General features: G+C 49.2%; 1 protein-coding gene across 1 annotated transcript in view; it reads right to left on the bottom strand.

Annotated features, from left to right (window-relative positions):
* Window positions 1-5,611: 5,611 nt before the first annotated feature.
* Window positions 5,612-19,287, bottom strand: part of SMPD2 (sphingomyelin phosphodiesterase 2) — a 99,854-nt gene continuing 86,178 nt past the window's right edge. The window contains 3 exon segments of the mRNA XM_085637207.1: window positions 5,612-5,771; window positions 13,145-13,493; window positions 13,652-13,793. Coding sequence (XP_085493333.1) covers window positions 5,612-5,771; window positions 13,145-13,493; window positions 13,652-13,793 — 651 coding nt within the window.

Below are 19,287 nucleotides of genomic sequence, written 5' to 3'. Positions count from 1 at the left end.
TGTAGCCCGAGAGCCCTTGATGCGCTCTAGCAAACGGTCTGCCTTGTCACCGAACAGGCGACGGCCATCAAAGGGCATGTCCATCACAGTGTTCTGGACATCCCCAGAAAAGCCAGTCTTCCTCAACCAGGCGTGACGGCGAAGCACCACCAATGTTGAAATGGTCCTACCCAATGAGTCGGCAGTGTTCAGTCCACAGCGGATGGCGAACTTGCGCCACCGTATTCCACACGGAGTGGGAATAACGGCCCAAGAGGCATGCGGTGTTGACCAACCGCAGCCCTAAGCTGAAGGAAGAAAACAACTTCCCAAACTGATCCAGCTTCTTGGATTCCCTGTCCCGTGGTGAGGTAGTGAATGCGCTTTGGGAAGCTGAGGCTTGAACTACCAAGCTCTCGGGAGAGGGGTGTTGGGAGAGGAAAGTGGTCCGGAGCCAGGCAGTGGAGTCGGGCAACCATCCTATCCACAGGCGCCCCTGTGGTGGGCATGGACCAGGTGCCCAAAAGGATGTCTGTGAGGGCTTCATTAAACGGCAGCAGGGGCTCAGAAGGGCTCGCTGCCGGTTGAAGCACCTGTCAGGAGGTAAGAATTGAATGCCACAGTAGGTAGCTCGAGGTGTAGAGCCTCGGCCGCCCTACGCAACACCACTTCGTAAGACGCTCCCTCCTCCGTAGCCATGGTAGGAGCAGACAACATGCCAAGGTCTGGTGAGGTGGCCAGACCACAGGAATCCCCCAGGTCCCCCTCCAGTCCTGATCGTATTCCAGCTGAGCAGTGAGAGGGTCCTCAGACCCCTCCCAGTCTTCCTCATCCTCTTCTGACTGCCAAACTGGCTGAAAATGGCCAGTGTGGAATGCAGGCACAAAAGTACCCATCGACGCCAGCCCGGCTCTGTATCCACATCGAGGTGGAAGCCGGGGTCGACGCCGGCTGGAGGTCCAGCCTGCGCTGCCTGCGGACATGGTGCCGGTGGAATCGGTGCCGGTGGAGGTGTTACGAGGTCGTCCGGTGCCGATCCAGACCTGGATCCAAGGAGTCCCTGTCAGTCCGCTGGGCCCAAAGGCGCACCGGCGGAGTCGGGCTGCCCAAAGATGGCATGCATCGCTTCGTAGAACTGACAAAGCTGGGCAGGGGTAGCTCACGGTCCCGGGAAGGGAGGAGAGACCCTGAAGGCTCTGCACGTGGAGCCACGGGAGTGGCACCACCAGCGCCCTTCGTCGTATTGTCCAACGTACAAGAGGAAGTTTAAGAGCGACGATGCTTCTTCGACTTCTTCTTGTGCTTCGACTCACCCAACCCCAAGTGCGAAGACTTAGACGAGGAGTGATGATGGTGCCACCATCTGTCCCTCGACCTCCCATGCGACCGGGAGCTTGAACAACATGGAGCCGACTGCCCGGCCTCGAGTAGCTTTCGGGACCGCTCATGCAAAGACTTTGGGGCCATGGTATGGCAGTCGGAGCACGACTTAGGGTTGTGGTCACGCTCCAGGCAGTAGACACACAGGTGGTGCGGATCCTTCACTGACATCAGTCGAGAACAGGAACCGCAGGCCTTGAAACCGGGCATCCCTCGTGCACCAGGAATCGATGTAAGACTTGAAAAGAAGTCAACAAAATTCGCAAAAAATCAGTCAAAAAGTGACTGGGGGTACCGCTCTGTCTGCTCTTGCTGGCGCGGAAAAAGAAAGAACTGACATCAGCGCATGAGGGCAGCGTCTAAGTAACTTCTGTGACGTCATTCCGGCGACCATGATGCCGATGACGGACGCGGAGTCGACCGACGCCACATACCGCTGCACAGGGGTAGTGCTGACGAAAAACTTTCCGGATCCAGTCTGACGCCTGGGGGTAATTCTAAGGTAAGGAATCTATAACTAACTGTTTCTTTCAGATAGTCTGCAGTTGGTTGACAACTGCATGGGGGGAGCCTGCCTTCAATAGCCAAAGTGGGGGAAGACTGGGACCCCACCGCTGAAGGTGTGCTTCTACCATCACCTTCTTGAAAACCAGAGTGGCGGTAGTTAGACCAAAAGTAAGCAGAGCAAACCGGAGCATGATGTCGCCCTGCTCTCTTTGAACCACTCCAGAGCAAAATCTGCCATGTCCACAAACATATATAGAATAGTATTCCCGTAGGAATCATTCAATCCATGACTGGTACATGATATAATTGGCCCAACACATCATACATACATACATAATAAAATGAATCAACACAAATAATGATTGATGCTTTATATTCAAGTATCACAACATAAGTCCAATAGATAATTAAACCAATGCAGGTGCTCCAAGTGACATCGCAGTGTAAGTGCAAAAAGGTGAGCCATACAAACATATATCTGACAATATTTACAATATATACAAAGGGTCCCCGCCCACAGAACACAGCAATATTTATTGAAAACCCAATGATAAAGGCTGTCTGGGCTTCACCCGTATTATTGATTGTTAGACTGTCTTGGGTCAGGTATATCATGTACCAGTCATGGATGGAATGATTGACAGGGGGAACACTGTTCTATCTGCATGGACTACCCTTGTTCCTTGGAGTACTGTGTGCCCTGTAGCTTTTCTGAATTATTGTTCACAAACCAGAAAGTCCTGTCACTAAGCTCTTGGGCGAAGGGTACTGGGACAAAAATGCAGGGTTGGCTGGAGCAGGACGGTGGCATTTTGATGATTTGAGGAGGGAGTTTGATGGGCAGACCAAGGTTTGACCAAGACTCCAAGGAGAGTATCCGTGAGTGCCTCATTAAAAGGGAGTAGGGGCTCAGTGGTGGTTTGCCCGGCTGGAGGACTTGTCAGGACATTGGTTTTGACCTAAGGTGGGAAGATGGAGGTCGAGAACTTCGGCCGCCTTCTGCATGACCACTGCAACAGATGCACTCTCTTCAGTCGCAGGACCTGGAGGTATGAGTGAATCAATCAGGGGAGGTGTTAAGTCCACTGGCCTCTTCGATATCATCAAACCAATTCTCCTCATTGAAGGGTTGGATGATTTCATCACCTGCCTGATAACCAATGTCAGAATCTGTACTAAACAGGGAATGTAGTGAATGGGTTCTTCATTGTGGCGGAGGGACATCATGCGGTGCAGTTTGTTTGAAATAGAGCGAAAACAGAGTGGCGCTGACTCCAAGTTGGAAAGCACAATGGGCACTTCGTCTTTCGGCATCACTGCTCTGTGAAACATCATGGAATATAGAGCCAGAGCAGACAGAGGAGCTGGGGAGGCCTAGTTGTGGTATCAGAGGGTCCAACTGCACCTGAGGGCCAACCCGCTGCCACTACTCAAGCTAGAGAGCGTCTTGGCTCTTTGGGGCCCACAGGCATGCCAGAGGGAGTTGGAAGGGATCCGAATACCCAGAGCATGACCTCGTGGAATTTTTGGATCTGTTGCTGTCGCAGATGGCCAGGGAAATTCTGGTCGAGCCTGGACAAGTTGCAGGATCGGCTCCAAGTCAACCGACTGGAAGCGAGAACAAGAGGAATGATGCCCCCTTCGCAAAAGTTCAAGAATGCCAAAAGGGATTGAGACCCACTTGGATTTTTTTTTTGTTTTACTTCGACTTACCCAAAAGTTTGGAGCATGATTTTTTATCTACCTATGGACCGACTTCTGTGACCTCTGACCAGGAATGGGATAAAGACCAACCTTTGGAATTGGGCTGATCTCCACGAGGAGTCTTTCGGTGCTTGATAACATACAGCTTTTCCTCGTGGTCAAGTATGGCCTTCAGGTAAATAAACCTCAGAGTTGAGACTCTACCCCACGTTCCACAGACAAACCTGATGAGGATCTGTCACAGACATTTGCTTGCAACAGTCCCTAAAAGATTTTGCCCTGCAGTTTTGGGAGTTGATATTTCAATTGCACATTGAATTACAATTTTTGAGGTAAAGGTGTTTCTGGAAGTGATGAGAGAAAGCTCCGGATCCGCATGTGGTGGCACAGATAGAAAGGAACTGATGTCATCATGCAGGAATGGCACATTTATAAGCCGCGCTAGTCCTGGAGCAGAATGGCATCAGTGCAGAGTTGCACGGAACCACCTACCAGCGTGCAGAGGTACTACTGAAAAAGGTTTCCAGATCTAGGCTGATGCTTGGGGAATATTCAAAAGATGAGGCATCTGCGGTTTAAGGTCTCTGTGAGAAACATATATTCATGAAGCACTAATGCCTCAGCAGTCAGGCCTTAAGGTAAGGTCACTTTGTCCACTCAATCTTGCAGCACTTTTTGATTTAAGCCCACTCCACAGACCCTCCTGGGGAGACAATGATTTGATATCTTTTCTAAAAGTAAGGAATCTGCAATTAGAAATATCCATAAGAAGCTCAAGTTACTTTGCTTCAGTAATATTCTTTGTATGGGATACTCAAACTTCAGATTCCTCAATGTACTCCCTAGCCCCGATTTGTGGAGTAGCCTCTTTAACATCTAAAAAGTTCCTAGTTTGAGATAATCACACCGTCACCAACAATTGCACTGTGCTCGGCTTCTGAAGGCATGGAAAAGAGAAAAGAAACTGATGTCAGTGTCCAGGGGAGGTGCTTATATGCAGGTTTGCTCTGTCACTTCACGGATGGTGCAGAGCCAATGCAGAGCTGCATAATGCCACCTGGCAGGAGCACTGCTGGAGCACTGTGAAGTTTTCCAGATATTTTCTGGCACCTGGGGAGTATTCAAAAGGTGAGGAATCTGTGATTAAATTAGAGCACCCCTCAGAAAGAGTGTTAGGTAAGATAAGTAACTTGTTCTTTGGGCTGCAGCAGACCAAGGAGCAACCCAAGCCCAGAAATTCTGTCCTTAGGAGCCTTGGTTCATGTTCAAGATGTTTCCTTTACCAGTTAACTGATTTGGCAAGGGACTGGATGGAATCAAGCTGGAGAAACATGCAATCAAAGCTAAAATCTCACATTACCAGAACAGTTGGTGTGCGGGTTGATCTTGAAGGCCAATCTGGAATCAAAAGGAAGTTGAGGAAATGGAAGCTATCTCCAAGGGTGTTGCTCAGATACCCACTATGAGTAGTCAAATGATCACAGCAGCACAGATGTGCCAGACCCGTTGGTCACACCTTTGATGGTTGGTATTGTATGAAGCCAAGTCACATTAAGGAATGATTGATAAATGAAGTGCTGTGGTTTTAATCAGACAAATGGGTGAGCAGGGTTGCTTATTTACCTATGGTTAGCTCCTAAACACTGGCTGTCTGGGGTGGAGGTGAATGATGTCTTGTTCACCCATTTTTCACTTTTCTTTCTATTTCTTCCATTACTTTGGGATACTCTCCACAACACTACAAGGGGGTAGTTTACTTTGTATTTCTCACTGATTAGAATGGGGCGAGAAGGGGAGGGTTGAGGCATTAGTTGTGCACTGCTTGTTTACTCTCTTTTTTTCTGTTCAAGTTCGGTTCCTGAGTAGGAGTGTTGTCTGAAAACCCAAGGTGGTGTTTATGAACAATTTTGTTCATAAACACTACAGTATGTTTGGGATCCATGTTTTTTTTGGGCATTATACAAAATAAGAAAAAAGAAGGGGCAAATATTTATCAAAACCTGGTGGCCAGAGCACACCAAATTTCTCCTTTATTCAAAGGCTATTCAAAATAAAGGAGAAGTACATTGTCCTTCTCTGTATCGTGTTTTTTGCAGGCTTCCTGAGCAGACAATCCCATGTTGTCCTGTTGGGATTTGTAAGGTGTACTGTCATGCACACAGCCCAAGAGAAGCCCACAGTTGATGGTGACAACTGGACAACTGGAAAGGAAGAGGGGAATTGGATGAGTTTCACTAATGGAAAGAAAGCGAGGGAGAGAATACATGAAATGGAGCCAACTAACATTAAAAGCTAGGAGGCATTCTTCCCACAGTGGTACCGATAAAGGTGTGTGAACCACTGGAAAATAATCACATTGCTTCCAGCAACATGCACCGACTCAGACACTGCAATGACCAGTAAGAATGTAGTGTATCTCCAGTACACATAAAGATTGCTGTCTTCAGTGAACAAATTACATACAGCAGGCCAGAAAAATACGATGCGTTTCCAAGCCATGTAGAAGACTTTTGTTCCAAAAAGCTCCAGCTCCACCAGTCTGTTGGTAAACTTCCTGTTTTAAGGAAGAGAGACTGATGAAAAAGGTTATGGACTGTCCTCTACTAAACATCTAAGTAAGAAGAAGGCCATCTCAAGGTTGAGCAGACACAAATGTCTTCTAAAGACTCCGGCTCGGATTTACGAAGATTTATGCTGAGATTTACTATCCAGCACAAATGCCCTGCTTGCACGTTCCATAAAGCCACCTGCAAATCCCAATCTACAACTATTCATACAACAGGAATTTGTGCCAAAATCTGTTGCTTCCTGCATTGTACATTACATGTACAAAGCTAGAACAGACCCCCCCACCCCCTTGCACTATAAGGGAAGGATGCGTGCACTGGTGATTAACAGTCTAAAAAGCACCAGCGCACGGAGAGAGGAAAGCAGCACCATATCTTACTAGCTATGGTACGGTTCTGCCCTCTCCCTTTCACGCAACAAAGTGCTGCAACTTTTGTTGCTGCGTTGCATGAATTTTTCCTAAATTTGGGCTGTAAGGAAAATGCTATTTACCAGTATGCATCTGTTCTTGGCATGTAGAGCTGCAGTATGACATTCTTGTGCATAGATCGCCATCTGGTGTTGGGCTCGGATGATTGCAGTTTGTTGTTGTCTTGGAAGAAGTCTTTGTAGTCACAAGATAGGGGACTCCTCCCTTGGACGAAAGTGCGCATGGGCATCGACTCCATCTTCAGATTGTTTTTCGCCATGATGGGAAATAATGGAGTTTGTAAGAAACAGAAAAGATGCCCATGTGTAATGCAATTAAGTAAGGTAACACTGGAACAGATGGAGGTTCCAGGGAGGCGGGTGGGCGTATGTCATTCTACAGCTCTATATGCCAATAACAGATGCATAATGGTAAGTAGCATTTTCCGTTCGAGGCATATGAGCTGCAGAATACATACTTGTGCATAGACTGTATAGCGGTGCTTTCCCCCAACGTTGGTCACCTGTATCTGTTGCAGTGATCTGGAAAAGTGTTTTAAGAGCAGCCTGGCCTAGAGAAGCCTGTTGTTTTGCCTGCATGTCTACACAATAGTGTTTGGTGAAGGTGTGTGGCATAGACCATGTTGCTGCCTTACAAATGTCATCTAAGAGAATGTTCACTAAGAATGCCATGGAAGCCCCTAGTTTGCATGTTGAGTGCGCTCTAGGGGGAATTGTTAATGTGCGTTTTGCTTTCTGGTAGCATATTTGAATGCATTTGACTATCCACCTGGCAATTCCAGCTTTGGAAATGAGGTTTCCTTTATGAGGTGGAGAGAAAGCTACAAATAGTTGGTTTGTCTTTCTAAAAGGTTTAGGTCCATCAATGTAATAAAGTATAGCTCTTTTGACATCAAGTGTGTGAAGAGCTCTCTCTGCTACAGAATCTGGTTTTGGGGAAAAAACTGGTAATTCCACAGATTGATTAAGATAGAAAGCAGAGATTACTTTGGGAAAGAATTTTGGATTTGTTCTAAGAACCACCTTGTTATGATGTATTTGTAAGAATGGTTCTTGTATGGTTAAAGCCTGGATCTCACATACTCTCCTGAGAGAGGTGATTGCAACTAGGAAAGCTACTTTCCATGTAAGGAACTGCTGTTCGCGTTTGTGTAAAGGTTCACACGGAGGACTCATGAGCCTTGTACGGACAATGTTTAAATTCCACACTGGAGAGGGTGGGATTGTGGGAGGAATTATCCTTTTAAGGCCTTCCATGAATACTTTGATGGCAGGTACCCTAAACAATGACAAATATTGTCTGTTTTGCAGGTAAGCGGCAAGGGCAGCAAGATGTGATCCAATGGATGTATATGCTAGATTACATCTTTGTAGATGCAGTAAATAGCTAATAATGTTTTGAATTGAAGCATCTAGTGGGTCAATTTTGTTATTATTGCAGTAAATGACAAATCTTTTCCATTTGGCTGCATACAAAGCTCTAGCAGTAGGGCCATCGCTTCTTTAATAATCATACAATCTGGTGGGAGGTTTAGGTAACCGAATTCTAGGATTTCAGGAGCCAGATGGCCAGGTTCAGTTGAGCTGGATCTGGATGCCTTATCTCTCCATGGTTCTGTGTAAGCAGCTTTGGTGTGGAACTACTGAAAGTTCCAGGAGTGTTGTGAACCATGGTTGCCGGGTCCATGTTGGAGCAACTAGGATCATCTTGAGAGACTGTTTGAGCTTGCGCACTACTAATGGAATGAGCGGGAGTGGCGGAAAAGCGTACACAAATCTGCCTGACCAGTTCATCCATATCGCATTGCCCTTGGAAAATGGGTGTGGTAACCTGGCGGCGAAGGGATGGACATTTTGCGTTTGCTTGTGTGGCAAACAGATCTATATGTGGGTGGCTCCACATCTGAAAAAATAGATGAAGAACTTGAGGATGAAGTTTCCATTCGTGTATCTGTTGTGTTTGACAACTTAGCAGATCCGCAATCCGATTGTGTACTTCTGGAAGATGTTCTAGTAGAAGATATATGTTTTGTGGGAAGGCCCACATCCATATGCTTTGCGCTAGTTGAGAGAGCTGCAAAGAATGTGTTCCTCCTTGTTTCTGTATATAATACATTGCTCTCATATTGTCCATGCCGACAAGGACAGTTTTATTGATGAGATGTATTTGGAATGATTTCAATGCTAGAAATACTGCCAGTAATTCTAGGTGATTGATGTGGAGCACTTTTTGTTGAGTGGTCCACCTGCCCTGAATTGTGTGGTTTAGGAGATGGGCTTCTCAGCCGGTGAGTAATGTTTCCCTGTTAGCACTATTTGTGGAACTGGGTCTAGGAACGGCCTTCCTTTGGAAAGGTTTTGTGTGTTCCACCACTGCAGAGTGCGATGTGTGCTGCTGTCCACCAACACCAGATCTGTAAGTTGACCTTGAGCCTGGTTCCACTGACGTGCTAAGCATTCCTGTAAGGGGCGCATCTGAAGTCTTACATGAGGTACTATGAAAATGCAAGAGGCCATCATTCCTACGAGCTGTATGAACACTCGAGCCGGTAGTGAGTGTTGGGGTTGAAATTTTGTGATGAGGGTTTGCATACTGGCTATCCTGGCTGGATTGGGGTATGCAAGAGCTTTGGCAGTGTCTATTGTGACCCCTAGATACTGATGTATGTAGGAGGGCTGGAGATGTGACTTGTTGAGGTTTATTGTGAACCCCAAGTCGTGGAGCAGCTGAATTGTTTGGAAAGTGTGGTGAACACACTGGCTGTATGACTTGGCTTTTATCAGCCAGTCGTCCAGGTATGGAAACACATGAATTTGTTGTCTCCGCAATTCTGCGGCTCCTACCGCAAGACACTTGGTGAAGACTCTGGGTGCTGTGGTTACTCCGAATGGGAGGACCTTGAACTGATAGTGTTGTCCGTCCACTGTGAACCTTAGATATTTCCTGTGAGCAGGGTTTATAGGAATATGGAAGTAGGCGTCCTTGAGATCTAGAGTGGTAAGGAAGTCGCCTTGTTGAAGCAGTGGAAGGACCTGTTGAAGAGTGATCTTGTGAAAGTGATCTGACTGTATGTAGATATTAAGAGGTCTGAGGTCCAGTATCGGTCTGAGAGTACCGTCCTTTTTGGGGATGACATAGTAAAGTGAGTAAACCCCTGTCCCTTGATAATGGAGGGGAACTGGTTCTATTGCATGTTTTTGAAGCAGTGAGAGAACTTTCTGTTTGAGGAGCGTTAGATGTTCCGTGGACATTGGATGTTGTTTGGGCGGTATGTTAGGGGGAGTTGCGGTAAGTTCCAGGCAGAAACCATACTGGATAATTTGTCTTACCCACCTGTCTGTAGTGAAGGAGTTCCAGACAGGTAGGAACTGTGAGAGTCTTCCTCCGACCGGAGTGTAATGGTCTGGAGGGAGAGGAGGGAAGTCATTGTTTGGTAGTGGGGGAGGTTTGATTGTTGTTACCTCGGCCTCTCCCTTTGTTTCCCCTGTACCCACCTCTAAAATATCCCTTGTTGGGGGATGTTTGTGTGGGGCTTTTGTAGGAGGAGAAAGGGGTGTCTGTACCGATGTTTTTGGATGTGCCCCTATAAAAGGAGCGATGAAAGGAACCTCGTGTTGTTTGAGATTGTAATGCTCCCATAGATTTTGCAGTGTCTATCTTTTTACATTTTTTCTTAAGCTGTGTTTACAGCTAGGCCAAACAGGTTTACTTGATCGAACATCTGATTTAAGATAGTTGTTTGCACCTCCTGTTTAAAACCAAAAATGCCCAACCATGCATGTCTATGTAGTAAGACACTGGTGTTAACAGATCTAGATGCGGTGTCTGCTGCATCAAGGGCACATTTGATGGATGCATTTGTAATTAACTTGCCCTCCTGGAGCAGATTATTGGCTTTGGCCTAGTATTGGTCAGGCAAATGTTGAATTAGGTCCTCATCGTAGTGAGCCCTGTCATATCTGGCAAGTAGTGCTTCTTCATTAGCTATCCTCCAGTGATTAGCTGCTTGGGAGGCAACTTGTTTGCCCGATGCGTCTAGCAGTTTAGGTGGAGCATCACCAGAGGTTTGTAAATTAGCATGTTTTCTTGCATTAGACACTACCAGAGAATCTAAAGGGAGTTGTCCTTTAATGTAGGTGGGATCGTTGGGGGCAGGTTTATATTTTTTTAGCAATGATAGGATTGAGAATCCTGGTCCTGACAGGGTCTTTAAAGACGTCTGGTGCATGTTTAATGACATCTTTGAGAATGGGCAATGTATGTATTGTCTTTTGTGACTGGGCAAAAGTATCTAACAGGAAGTCTTCCATGAGGTCTGAATGTAATTTACGCCATGATATTGCGCAGCCATATTATTAAGCTGACTAAACCCAATATTGTCATCTGGGGGAGATGGCCTTGTTGAGTATGCATCTGGATCAGGAAGGTCTGGAGGATCTGAAGGATCATTGTAATCTGCCCATGTATCCTGTGGTATAGCAGTGTCATCATCAGGGTCATCTAAAGGGTCATTATGGTGCCCACCCCCGTCCCCTAGGTCATTGTCATCCTGTGGTGGTAAGGGTGAGCATGGAGAGTGTATGGGAGACTTCGTAGGAGACAAAGGCTTAGTAGAAGAACAGGAGAAGAGGGTCTTAGGGGTGAAGTTGCAAAGTCTCTTTTCTTCACAGGCCCCTCAGCAGAGTGTGAGGTATCTAATGTCCTCTTCTTTGTTGGGAGACTAACAATATGGCCTGTTTTAGGGTCCACATGCAATGTCTTTTGTTTTGGATCGATAGGGTCTGGTTTAAACAGTTCTTCCTGGTTGTTGACTCCTTTCGGTGCCATTTTTTTTCGGTTCTGAACGTGGTTTGGATTTTTGCTCTGGAGCTGTGGGAGGGGTTTTGTGCTCCTTTGGCTTCGATGTCGAGTCGGAAATCTTTTTCGGATCCAAAGTTTTTCCGGGTTTGTTGGGATCCGAGGCCTTGTGGTCTTTCGGTGCCGAAGAGCTCGTTGCCGAGTCTTTTTTGGACGTAACAGGAGTAGGATGTATTCCCAATTTCGGTACATACGGTGGGTGTTTTTTGGATACTGATATGCGGCTTGCTCGGTCCCGAGCTGCGACGGGCCTGGAGGCGGGGCTTCTGAAGTTTTCTTTTGGTCTCAACTAAGGCCTTCAGGCAAAGTTTTGACCAGAGCCTTTTTTTTCCGGGTGGGGCAGGGGCATTTATACTCACTCATTGACCTGGAGTGGTGTGGTCATCGGAGTCAGTCATCAGCTTCGGAGACGATGTCGAGCTCCTCCGAATCCTCTGCCTCTGGAATGTCGGGCCTTCATCGAAAATGTTGTCTGGCACCGGAGCAGCTTGTTGAGCCATAACGTGTCGTCGAGCCCGGCAATCACGAATTATCTTTTTGGATCGAAAAGTGGTGCAGGCTTGGCAATCCTTTTCCTCGTGTCAGAGGCAAAGGTTGCAGACCTTGTGGTGGTCACTGTGTGGAAATTTAGCTTCACACTGACGGCATTTTTTAAATGGAGTCCTTTCCATTAGCCGCAGGCCTGAATGGCTCCGATAGGCCCAGCGGCCCGCGTCAACGACGACCGGAATCGAGGATTGAGAGTTAGCGCGTCGAATGGCACGCAAACGAAAACAATACCGTCGAGTGGTGATGGTTTGCGCGTCGAAAAGGTTTGGAAACACTGTACCGAACCGGAGTGCCGGAGTAACATCCGAACCCGATGGAAGAAAAAAACAATCTGAAGATGGAGTCGATGCCATTGCGCGCTATCGTCCAAGGGAGGAGTCACCTATCTCGTGACTACAAAGACTTCTTCCAAGACCACAACAAACTGCAATCATCCGAGCCCAACACCAGATGGCGATCTATGCACAAGAATGTCATACTGCAGCTCTACATGCCAAGAACAGATGCATGATGGAATATCCATATCTTGGTTTCTGCTTCAAGCACCGTGGAGTGTTTTTAGGGAATGGCGACAATGTTCAAATATTCCTAACTTGCTAACATTTCACATTAACAGGGGAATGCATGGAGACACAATGTGTCTACAATTGCTCTAAAGTTGTTAAAGCCCCACTTGGTTTCTGTGGTCCCCAACTCTAACCATATCTTGGCTCACGTAAAGCATTCCTGAATAAACAGATGCATGCAATCTATTCAAAAGATTAGAAAAAAATGCACAAATGTTGTTGTGGTCTTCTTCCTGTTGCTGAAAACCTTCATAACTCGGGGTGCAGTATCATCATTATCAAGGACATACTCTGCGGCAACATTATGTCCCCTCAGACCTTTGTTTCCACCCTGCTCAGGGTGTGTGTAAAATCAATTACTACAAGAGGATATTGATTGGTCCACAAATAACGGAGGTTGGGTTAGGATGACTCAGGGCTGTACAGGCTATTCCCATTTTTGTGGCTATATATATATATATACAGTTTAGAGTGACGTGGTCGCCTGGTGCCAGGAAGATCAGTTCTAAAGAGAGTGGAGCTAAAGCTAGAGTCAAGAGATCCTTGGCAAGAAGAATCCTCGAATGCTCCTCGAGTCCTCCAAGCCTGTGGTCCCTTACAATGCCCAACCATGTAAACGTGGTTACTGGGTGCTGCCCAGTCTGTCCTGTAGGGTTCCTGAGCCTCCTGCAGCAAACGCACCTCAATGATGTAGAAGATGTGGCAGAGGCCAGCTACAAGCAGCACTGTGAAGGCTAAAAACCCCAGGAGGTAGTAGGAAAGCTTGGGGAACGCTTGATCTGTATGCAGCCACATCAGTGACACCACACCCATAACGACTTGTAGCAGCAAAAGGAGCATCCCCAGTATGGACATGCGACCAGTTGAGAAGCGCTGGTGTATGGCACTGTGTAGTCCCACCATTACCTCTGTCTGAGCCTCGTTCATGATGTTCACCAGTTCTGGGTTTGGTTCTGGAAAGAAAAATGGAGACTTAGCTGTCTGAAATAAACGTTCCTTCTTACTATAACAAAGCAGCTATCTTTACAGAAGGATCTTCAAAACATATGAAGCCCTGCCAATCATGGACTAGAAGTATCAGGCACTGGTGGATGGACACCCGGTGTCTCACCAGTGGATGTGGGTCTAGCTTGCTGCTCCACATGCAACTTTGCCATTACAGCCTCATGGTCAGAGTACGGAATTGCCTTCCCATGAGCAGTTCCTTCTGTGGTCCTCAGCTTCACACATTTCATGGTGAAGTTCGACAATCCCTATGGCAGAAGTCAGAAACAGCATTCGAGGAAGTCTTCGCAGGACATCATTGAACAACCAGTTACGTGCAGTTATTACACTTCCGATTAAGCGATTTTAGGGACACTATGGAAGGGTGAGAACATATTGTATAGGATTTGTTCTTCCCTGTGCATATTTCATTATTAACATAAATACGTCTTCAGGATATTTAGGAGCAATTGTTAACATTTTGTAAGATTTGGTAGCCTTAAAGTAGTACAATACAGTTGTACTATACAATTCCAACGTAATATTACCGTCCAATAAAAATGCACAGCTAGTGTGTACATATAAGTTGCATATAGTAGAGCAGTATTATCTTACAGTACAATACAGCGGGATACATATATTACTATGCAAAACGAATACTTAATTATGTAAACACAATTGCAACCAGTGTGCATGCTAACACCAGAATCCCATAAAGGTATCAACCGAGATTTCAATGCTCAAATTTCTGTCACACACAATCCATTCACAGACACTCATTTTCAACCCAGAACTCCAGCCCTCATCTCGCCTACTATTACAAAGATTGGCTGCACCCAAACTATTCAGCAACATTAAATCTCACACCTCCATCACCATACCAATCTCTCACTTCCATACAACCTGCACACAAAACTTATCACTCACCTCCAACCATGCAAATCATTCAAAACACTCCCCGTGAATATATTCTGGCCAACCATACTCAAATCTCTCACCTTTATGATAGGATTATTTTACCCTTTAAGCATCTGTTCTTGGCATGTAGAGCAGTAGATTCACATGCTTTGCATACTCCTGCCATCTATTGTTGGGTCTGTATGTTTGCAAGTTGTTTTTTTAATCGAAGAAGTCTTTTCCTGTCATGCGGTGAGGTGAGGTTGAGAATGGAGTAAGTGTAGTACAGAGATGTCCATGCGTATGTAATGTAAATAATAAGAACTGCAAAAACCATAGGCGTCCGGGGAGGAGGGAGGGTGCATGTGAATCTACAGCTCCATCAAGAACAGATGCTTACAGGGTAACATAATCCGTTCGAGGCTTGTGTGTTGTAGATACGCATGCTTTGCATAAGGCTAACCAGTGGGTGTTGCAGTTGTTTGAAAAAGTGTTTTTAGCACTGCTTGTCCTACATTAGCTTGTTGACCTGCTAATACATCCACACAATAATGTTTGGTAAATTGTATGTGGTGTAGCTCATGTAGCTACTCTACATATGTCAGCGGTGGGAATGTTACCTAAAAAGGCCATAGATGCTCCTATTTTGTGAGTAGAATATGCTCAAGGAGGTATAGTTAAAGTTCTTTTAGCTTTAACATAACAAGTTTGAATACATTTAACAATTCATCTAGAAATATCGGATTAAGAGATAGGATTTCGGAGGAGGAGCCTAGCGCGCAACCAAGATGGCCGCGTAGGTGCGAGGCTCCCGAGGACCTCCGCGACCTCCTGAATTAATCCTGGTGATATCCTGTCCTTGTCGAGGGGACTGTGTCGGTGAACCCGAGCTGAGGCGCCACCCGTTTTTCGGGTTCGAATTGGACCCCGGACACCGGTGGGAGCACCGATCGAAGGTTGCGGCCTTCTCCGCGCCGGCCCCCCGGATTGGAGTAGTGGGGCGATCCGGGGACAAAGTGAACAACAGCGGCGGGCAGGGCTGGGCGACTCCCGTACCCCGCGCTTTCACTTTCGCTTTCGCGCCCTCCTTGCCCTCAAGCGAGGTAGGGTTGCGGAGCGGGGTGCGGTGGTGTGGCCTTGTCCAGGTGCCCGGCTGACCCGCCGGCTGTGGGTCGTCCTGCGGTCCAGTGGTCGCCCTCCCCCCCCCCCCCGGAACCCGTGAACTGGTTTATCGGCCCGTTCGAGGAGATTGGCACGACGGTGGGAGAGCAAGCATGTCCACCAAACAAGATGGCGACCGGGCGAAGGTGAAGACGACCCGCCGTGGCCCGGCGCACCAATCCAACAGTATGGACCGCTACACTCTCCAGAAGGGATCTCCGGAGACATCGCGCACATCCCCGGCGGGCCCGACGGAGGCATCTGCTCAGCCGGTGGATCTGACCCTCCGGGACGTCATGGGCGCCATCGCAGAGATGAAGGCCTCGGTGGACCAGCGCTTCGACACCCTAGCGCAAAAAATAGACTCGGTCCTCGTGGATGTGAGCCTCGTGAGGGCTGACTTGTCCAAAACGAACGACCGGGTCGATTCCCTGACCCACACCACAACGACCCTCACGACGGATGTGGTGGCCCTCCAGAAGGAGGTGCGCCGGCTCGGCCAGGCGAGCGCCCTGATGGACCGGCGACTGGAGGATTCCGAGGGTCGGGCCCGGAGGAATAATGTTCGTATTGTGGGGGTGCCGGAGGGACGAGAGGCGGAGGCGGCAGATCTTTTTGTGGAAGAATTGATCCTTACCCATCTCCAGCCCCGGGGGCTGAGTAAGCTTTTTGCGGTGGAACGTGCTCACCGGGTCCCTGGAGGCAGACCTAAGGCCGGTGCCCCGCCACGGCCTCTCATTGCCCGGATTTTTAACTTTCGGGACAGAGACGCTATCCTGCAGACCTCCAGGCAACAGGGACCGGTCAAGCTTGATAACATGGATGTGCATTTCTACCCAGACTTTACTCCGGCGGTCCAAAAGCAGAGACTGAGTTTTCTCGGTGTTAAACGTCGCTTACGGGACCTGAACCTTAAGTACTCAATGCTTTTTCCAGCTAAGCTGAGGGTGGAGGTCGATGGTCGCACGCACTTCTTTGACCGGCCCGAGGCGGCTGGGGACTGGTTGGACACTCTGCCTGGAGATCGGGGCCGAGGGGGTGGGGGGGGGGTGCGGTCAGCGGGGAGGGCCCGCCGGATCAGAATTGAGGGGTGAATAATAGGCCTTGCTCTGGACAACATTCCTTTACCATTTATTGATCGTATATGTTCCCCTCCTATGGAGGTCGTTCGGGGTCTGTTGGGGGCTTCCCTCCTCCTCTGGGGGACTAGTTAGTTTTCATCTATGGGGCGACAGGCACACTGCACTTTGGGGGGGCTGTCTGGGCTCATGCAGGGGTGCAGGGAGGGGGGAGTTCTGTTGGGATGGGGGGGTGGGGGGGGTGTGTTGTTTGTTTGCACCGCAAGGCAAACCCGCTACTGTATTGTTGCTCTCAAGATGCTCTGTGGGGGACGACTGATTGTTTCTACGCACGATGGGGGGTATGGATTTGACTGTGTTGTCATGGAATGTCAACGGCCTGGGGGATAGGATTAAGCGTGGTGTGGTCCTGCAGTTCTTGAAACGTATTTCACCAGATGTTGTCTTCCTGCAGGAGACACACCTTATAGGTAACTCCTTTCAGGCTATGAATCGGCGGGGCTATCGTTTGGTGGCCCATTCGGGCTTCACTTCGGGCTCGCGGGGGGTGGGTATCATGATCAAGAACTCGCTCCCGTTGGAGATCGATGAGGTGCGCCATGATGAGAGGGGACGCTACACTGTCCTGGTGGGTAGAATGGAGGGTAGAGTGTTTATTTTTATATCAGTGTACGTCCCGCCTGGGTTACAAGCCACTACATTTGCGGACCTGGGGCGCCTCCTCCTGGACCTTCCGGGTGGCCTGCTGGTGGTTGGGGGGGACTTTAATGCGGTAGCTTCTGGGTCTATGGATCGTCATCCCCCTAGGGACCTCCCCCGGGCACAGGCGTGGCTGTCCGGCCTTTTAGACACACTGGGCCTGGTGGATTGCTGGCGACTAAAGCATCCCGCACAGCTGCAATACACCTTCCACTCGGGTGCCCATGGTAGCCTCTCGCGGCTTGATTACATCCTTGTCCCGGCGGCCTATGCTGGGAGGGTGGGGGAGGTGTGCCATCTGGCGCGGGGTATTTCAGATCACTCCCCATTGCTGTTACATTTCGATGTCTTCCCGAGGGGGGAGGGCAGGGTGGCTCCAATCAATGCATGGTATTTGCGCGACCCCACCATTCGTGCCGACTTGATCAAAGCCTTACAGCGATATTTTGACGAGAATGTGGGGTCTGTCCCTTCGGCCATCTCCCTGTGGGAGGCTTTTAAGGTAGTTCTCAGAGGGGAGGCTCTCTCCTCTATCTCCCATGCCCGGAGGCGCGAGCGGGAGGAAGTGACCCGGGTGGAGGCCGAGATTGCGGAACTGGAGGGTGACCTGGGGAGCGGGGTAACGGATGCCAAGCTGCATGTTCTACACCTCAAGCAGGCGGCCTATAGGGCCCTCGTCACGGAGGCGGCCAGGGGCCTCAGTAGAGAGCAGCAGGGGCGATTGTATGACGTGGGTGATAAGGCTGGCAAATTGATTGCGTGGTTGGACAAGAGGGAGAGAGCGAGTCGTGTGGTTCCTTTGATTGAGAGGATGGATGGTGCGTGTGTCACCGAGCCGGAAGCCATTGTCTCCTGCTTCGCGGATTACTTCCGCGAGGTGTACTCCCCGGTTTCCCCCTGCTCGGAGGAAGACTCCCATGCCCTGCTTCGGGACATCGCGCTGCCCTCCCTTACAGTGGAGGACAGGGATTTGCTGGACGCTCCTCCCACCTCGGACGAAATAGCCCTGGCTATTCGCTCGGTTGCATCCGGCAAGGCCATGGGCCCCAATGGTATCCCCATCGAGCTTTACAAGCTACGCCCGGATGTACTAGCGCACCACCTGCGCGCGATGTTCCTGGCGGCCCACTCGCAGGGTTCCCTCCAGCCGGACCAGCGTCTGGCTACAATCGTGGTGATCCACAAGGAGGGGAGACCCCGTGAGCGGGTCACATCCTATAGGCCGATCTCGCTCTTGAACGCGGAGCCCAAAATCCTTGCCAAGGTGTTGGCCAACCGGTTGGTCGGCGTGGTGGGCGATCTGGTCCACCAAGACCAATCTGGCTTTATACCCCATCGCAACACGGCTCTTAATCTGCGACGCTTGCACGGGGTGCTCGCGCGTGTCCCGTTTGTGCGGGAGCCGGCCATCTTGGCGTCCTTAGACGCCACCATGGCGTTTGACACGCTGGAATGGCCATACATCTGGGCGATGCTGGCGAAATTTGGATTTGGACCGGGATTCATCAGCTGGGTCAAATTGTTGTATTCGGGCCCATTGGCGCAGGTGGTGGTGAATGGGCGAGTCTCGGCCCCATTCGCGCTGGGGCGGGGCACGCGTCAGGGTTGCCCCTTGTCGCCGCTCCTGTTTGCACTGGCCTTGGAGCCCTTGGCGGAGTGGCTACGGTGGCACCCTTCTATCCGTGGTCTCCGCTGGACCCCCGAGCATGAGGACCGCGTGTCCCTCTACGCCGATGATATCCTTTTGTATCTCGCCTCCCCGCGTAAATCGCTGATTGTCCTGGTTGATGTTTTGCGCTCCTTCGGTCGTAACTCGGGCCTCGTCATCAACTGGGCGAAATCCTGCGTATATGTGCTTTCCGGGGAGGCTCCGGCCCTACCACGGGACTGCCCGATCCAGATTGCCCCCCAGGGGTTCCGGTACCTG

Source organism: Triturus cristatus, chromosome 12 (genome assembly GCF_964204655.1).
Source record: "Triturus cristatus chromosome 12, aTriCri1.1, whole genome shotgun sequence".
Lineage (NCBI taxonomy): Eukaryota > Metazoa > Chordata > Amphibia > Caudata > Salamandridae > Triturus > Triturus cristatus.
The sequence above is the reverse complement of the archived record's forward strand: the minus strand, read 5'-3'. Positions and strand labels throughout refer to the sequence as shown.